The sequence below is a fragment of the Psittacula echo genome, assembly GCF_963264785.1.
Source record: "Psittacula echo genome assembly, chromosome: 3".
Classification (NCBI taxonomy): Eukaryota; Metazoa; Chordata; class Aves; order Psittaciformes; family Psittacidae; genus Psittacula; species Psittacula echo.
The window spans coordinates 44,068,950-44,074,949 of NC_137736.1; the positions used below are offsets into that span (position 1 = coordinate 44,068,950).

A 6,000-nucleotide genomic window follows, 5' to 3' on the forward strand; every position below is an offset into this window, starting at 1 on the left:
GTGCTATGACAGAAATCAATCTCAGGTTTTACAAAGTCTTTATTTTCCTGATCCCACGGCAAGAAAAAATAATGGATTAAGGTGTTTCAAGCAAATTTTATTAATGTACTTACTTCAGCATTAAGATCTTGAAGAATATCCCCTAGTAAATCATCCTTTGACAGGTCCACAGTTTTCTGTAAGGTAACAGATTAGCCAGTTCTTAGTTATATGTGAAAACTCAACGAGGAGACCAGCAGCAAATTACTAAAGGTTTTCTACAAAACACAGTATTTTCAGGAATGCTCCATACACAAGAGATTGTAATAGGAGTTTATGTCTTGCTAGACACAAGAAACTGGAATGAGACCTTGCTTTATTCCACTCCCACTGAAACACTGCAAACAAGTCAGAAATCTTTAAATTCAAAATGTAAGAACTTACATCTGTGTTTTTCTTCCCAGCACTGGCTATAAACATAGACTTAATTGTGTTTGGCTTTGACACCACAGATTTTTTCACGTTCTTTTTATCAACCATAGATGTTTTGCCACCTTTTCCTACAGAAAAATATAAAATTGTGAGTCCTACATCAGAAAAGCTCAATGTTTAATGGTCCAGTTATTATCATGAATAAGCCTACTTTTTCCACCTTCACACTGCTGGCTGAAATGAAGCTTTATCATCTGTCATTTGCTGCCAGCTTTGCAATGTCTGTCATGCACACACAGAAAAAGCAAAACCCTATCAGGACCTAATTTAAAATTAAACCCTATCTTACATCAGAGATGCTTTTTGCATATTCATACTCAAGAAAAACAACCAAGATGCTTTACATGGAAGGATCTCCAGAAAAAAGCAAAACAAAAACCAACCAAACAGAAAGTGTCAAAACGTTTGGCACTAGACTTGGATTCTCTACATCACAGTCTATTTCTCCAGGTGGTTTGCCATCACTTTCATAAAAGTTAGCAAAATCATTTGATCCCAGACCCTTAAAAGCAAGCATTTCAGTGGCCAGAGGGACGATGTATTCTTTAGACGCTGGCTTTGGAAACCAAGATCATTTCTAGATGCATTTGTTCTAGAAGTGAATACATATCCCACAGAAGCCTGTAAACAAAAATGCCCTGATAATGCTGAAGTAGTTACAGCTATTTAACCCCAATTTGTGGATCTCTACCATCAGCATCACGGGAGCTAAACAGAATCCACAGAGCTTGAAGTAACATGCCATTTGGCCATATCCACCACATACTGATGCTAAGAAGTTGCCCATTTTAGGTACATTTTTAAAGCCACTGAAGACAGTCTACAGTGATCACGTTCAACCTACCTTTCCTACTGGAACCAAGAGCATCATCATCCAGATCTTCATCAAAGATTTCCCTTCCATCTTCAACATAACCTATCCCATCTGTAGAAAAACAAATTGTTAAAAAATTACATTTTAAATTCTGTCTTCTGGTATTTCTAAATATATCTATATCAGAAGTTTCATGTATTTAAACACTTTTTCCCCTTTAGTATAGATCAAAAGTCGTAAATGCAAAAGTGTTATACAGCACTTTCAGCTGTATCTTACATTAGACTAAATATACTTTGTTTAATTAGAAATTATCCATTACAGTACTTCTTTTTTGAAGTAACAACTGGAAATAAAATTTTACAACAATCAGTTCTTAATAGAAAAATATTTTCAATACCATCCTAACATACTACTATGAGAATAATGCAAAAGATTCATTTCCACATAAAAACTTATCTCTTTCTTGTCTCCTAAAACAATTTTTAAGAATGGCCTAGCTATAACTTACCTCAAATCATGAACATTACGAAGCCTAATTAAGTTATAACACTACAATTAAAATAACTCTCCAAATAATCTTAACTTACCATCATCAACAATCCAGTCATCATCCTGACGTTCCCTGACCATCTTGGAATATTCATCCTCATCTATTTCATCATAAACACCTGTGAACTCCTCAACCTACAGTGAAGATATACTGAGATTAACAGTTCCCATACCATTATTTATTAATACAAGTCATCAATATGAACATAAAAATTCACAAGAAATGCACCATTCCCTACACTGTTACATGGTTCGCAATCATGATTCAGCTTAAGTTTCTTGTTAGGCAGTGAGACGTTATCATTTGTTAAAAATATCACAGTATATGCAAACTCAAAATCTACTGAAGTACAGGCAGGGATTTCGTTTGAAACTGACTTAATTTATTGCTCATTTCATATTGAAAATAACCCCAGCAATGGAGACTTCAGACCACTGGCTCCACTCTCCAACATCAAGATGAGCTCAACGAAAAGGAAGGTAATTTGATGTGCCCAAGCATAATACTGAAGATGTTCTTCTGTGCCTCAGTGTAAATTTGCATGTTAATGATCTACGCACTTCAGGCTTCTTTAGATTTATTCACCTCAATGTGGAATTTACTTCCTGATGTCATTACCATTAATGGGGCACTACTGATGCCAGATTTCAGCTCTATCAGTTAAATATTTAAATTTTGGGTTCTTTGTGGAAACACAGCATATCAATATTAACGGATTTCAGTCTTGTAACACTCTGGAATTCATTTAAAGTTTTAAAATTATTTGAAGTTGAAGAAAAACAAAAAAAGTACTTCCTATCATAACATGAATTACACAACTAAATTTTAAAAGTTGATCCTTCCCTGTGGGATAGCTCTCAAGCCATACCAAGCATATTGGCTTTGCAGTTGACAGAGCTGTTTCAGCTTTGAAAACAGAAAGGAACAAATAAACATCAGAAAGTAGCAAAACAATTACTGTTACATTCCGAAAAACACACTCTCTTAACAAAACAAAAGCTGATCTGAAAGGCAGATTTTGTTTCCCATAACTTTTAGAGATGTATAAATGGTAGTTAAGCATCTCAGCTCACATTCACTTTTCACTGAAAAGATGAGGCATCTTTACCTCATATTTTAGTTTTTCACCAGCTTTGGCTTTTCTCAGGCGTTCCAGCGCTTCTTGCTGGCCTCTTCTAGACTTCTTCTCACGTCTAGAACGCGATGCTGCAAAACTGCCAGACTCATGCATAGCTGCAATTCATTAAAACCAGGAGAGGTAAGTTTAGTAATGAGCTGCTGTTATCTTTGGTACTTAGTGTTCACTGATGTACTAATAGATGCTTGCAGCTTTACTTAAAATCAACAGAGACCTACTTGGCTAAAAGCACAGTCACGGATGGCTCTCAAAAAGCCAATTCTGGAAGAGGCATGGTCTCAGACAGACAGATCAAAGAGATTTCATATTCAGCAAGGAGCTACCACCTAGATTTCTAAAACACCTCTTCAATCTCATCAGCCGTTATCTGAAAAGGATCCCCACTCTTTCCTTGGGAATTTCCAGCTCCTTTTATTTTGCATGTCTCCATGACAACTCAGGAATAGACAGGCTTAGAAAAGGCCTATATTGCTACAAAGCAGTAATGGGTTTTTTGGTGGTTTCACAATGTTTGAGTGCAGTTAGACTAAGACAACTGAGGAGTAATTTGCTCACAGCATAAGACTGATGCTCCATTTCTTCTTACACTTTCTTCCCTTCACAACGTTCCCCCCAGCAGGGTGACCTCCACTTCTCTTGACCACTTCTCCCTTGATTTTTTGGGGGGGACATTTATCTGATCACAGATGGCCCCAATCCAACTCACTAAAGCAGACAATTAGCCTAGGAACAAGGCTACGGGCTGTGTGATGAGCTGAATGCCCAGACTCCAGGCAGAGGAGACCCAGGGCTTGAGCAAGCCCCCAGGCCAGGCTAAGCCGGGCAGCAAAGGGGAAGGTCTGGTCCATTCCCGGTGGCAGCAGGATGCCAGACTGTTAACAGAGCTGCACCGAGGCCGTGCTGCTGAGCCACGAGCAAGGATTTGCATCGCTAAAGGCTGCGATGGGCTAAAAAACGGCATTTACACTGCTTGGTACCCGATGAGGAAGAACTGTAAGGATACAACGTTTTCGGTGCATTTATGCAAGATTTCCTGTCAACTCTTTGTATTTACCGTAAGCAAACACCTAAGGCTAAGCGCTCCCCCAGACACAAACGTATTTGCACCCCTCGCTAAGAACACCCGCACCGGCCGGTCCCTCAGCAGTGAAGTGCCAGCGCCGCGCCAGGAGGTAAGCCCACATACAGCCTTCTCGCCCGAGATAACCCGGCCATGCGGCCGTGAGGAAACTGGTGCCGGGAGCCGAGCGGGGCAGCGGGGAGCCGAGCGGGGCAGCGGGGAGCCGAGCGGGGCAGCGGGGAGCCGAGCGGGGCAGCGGGGAGCCGAGCGGGGCAGCGGGGAGCCGAGCGGGGCAGCACCCGCCGCCGGGCAGAACCCCCCCCCTACTGGGCCAGCGCAGCTACAGCGCCGCGAAGCCACGGCAGGGCGAGGGAAGCGGGATGCCGCGGTCAGCGCCGCTCAGGCCCCGGCCCCCGCGGACCAGTGCGGGGTCCGTCTGCGAACGCTTCCCGCCGCGCACGCGCGCTCCCCTCCTCCCCTTCTCCCCTTCCCGAGCGCTGCTGCCCCGTTACCTATAGCCCCGTCCCCCACCCCTTAAAGCCCAAGGCGATGTCGGCCACCGCCCCGCCGCGGAGAAGTGAGCTGCCGCCCCGCGGGCCTCACCGTCCGGGCCCTGAGCGCCGCTCTCGGCCATGGCGCCCTCGCGCTCCACTGGCGCCAAGGCTCCCGAAAGTGGCGGGAGACGCGAGGCCCGCGAGTCCTCCCCCCGGCGCGGCAGCCAATCAGCGGCGGTGGTGGCGGCTCCGGGTCTGGTCTCTCCGCGGAACTCCCTGAGGTCGAGCGCGGGACGGAAGCGTCGCGCGGGGCGGAGCTGCTTCCTGGGCGAGGCCTGCGGCGGCGAGACCGAGGTTTGGGGGGGTGGCTGCGGAGTAGAGTCAGGCTCGCCGCTACGGCAGGGGCTTTGCAGGTGCTGGTTTATCCTGGGGGCCCGAGAGGCCGGTGCAAAGCTACGGGCTGGGGGAAGAGTGGCTGGAAAGCTGATCGACGGAAAACGACCTTGAGGTGCTTATTGATGGAGCTGAACATGACCCAGCTTCTGCTCAGGCAGCCAAGAAGGCCAACAGCATCTTGGTCTGTATCAGAAACAGGGTGGCCAGCAGGGCCAGGGCAGTGATCTTCCCTCCGTACTGGGCACTGGTGAGGCAGCACCTTGAATCCTGTGTTCAGTTTTGGGCCCCTCACTACGAGAGAGACATTGAAGTGCTGGAGCAGGTCCAGAAAAGGGCAACAAAGCTGGTGAAGGGTCTGGAGCACAAATTGTGTGAGGACAGTTGAGGGAACTGGGGTTGTTTAGTCTGGAGAAGTGATAAGGGAGACCTTGCTCTCTACACCTACCTGAAAGGAGGATGGAGGAAGGTGGGGGTCAGTCTCCCAGGTAACAGAGGATAGGACAAGAGGTAACGGCCTCAAACTGCACCAGGGGATGTTTAGACTGAATATTGGGAAACAACTTCCTCACAGAGAGGGTGTTCAGGCATTGGAACAGGCTGCCCAGGCCAGTGGCAGAATCACCGTCCCTGGAAGTGTTCAGAAACCGTGTAGATGTGGCCCTTAGTGACATCACAGTATCACAGTATGCTAGAGATTGGAAGGGACCTCAAAAGATCATCTAGTCCAATCCCCCTGCCGGAGCAGGAATACCTAGATAAGGTTACACAGGAATGTGTCCAGGCGGGTTTTGAATGTCTCCAGAGAAGGAGACTCCACAACCCCCCTGGGCAGCCTGTTCCAGTGTTCTGTCACCCTCACTGAGAAGAAGTTTCTTCTCAAGTTTAAGTGGAACCTCTTGTGTTCCATTTTGTACCCATTACCCCTTGTCCTATCGTTGTTTGCCATTGAGAAGAGCCTGGCTCCATCCTCATGACACTCCCCCTTTATATATTTATATACACTAATAAGGTCACCCCTCAGTCTCCTCCAAACTATAGAGACCCAGCTCCCTCAGCCTTTCCTCATAAGGGAGA

At 45.8% G+C, this 6,000-nt stretch overlaps 1 protein-coding gene across 1 annotated transcript in view; it reads right to left on the minus strand.

Moving 5' to 3' along the window:
* The window catches only part of POLA1 (DNA polymerase alpha 1, catalytic subunit), a gene marked incomplete at both ends in the record, with an annotated part of 204,339 nt that extends 199,669 nt beyond the window's left edge, over nt 1-4,670 (minus strand). The window contains 6 exons of the mRNA XM_080612848.1: nt 114-176; nt 424-539; nt 1,316-1,396; nt 1,876-1,972; nt 2,947-3,071; nt 4,640-4,670. Of these exons, the coding sequence (XP_080468974.1) occupies nt 114-176; nt 424-539; nt 1,316-1,396; nt 1,876-1,972; nt 2,947-3,071; nt 4,640-4,670 (513 nt within the window). The remainder of the gene's footprint in view (nt 1-113; nt 177-423; nt 540-1,315; nt 1,397-1,875; nt 1,973-2,946; nt 3,072-4,639) is intronic.
* Between the last annotated feature and the right edge of the window lie 1,330 nt (nt 4,671-6,000).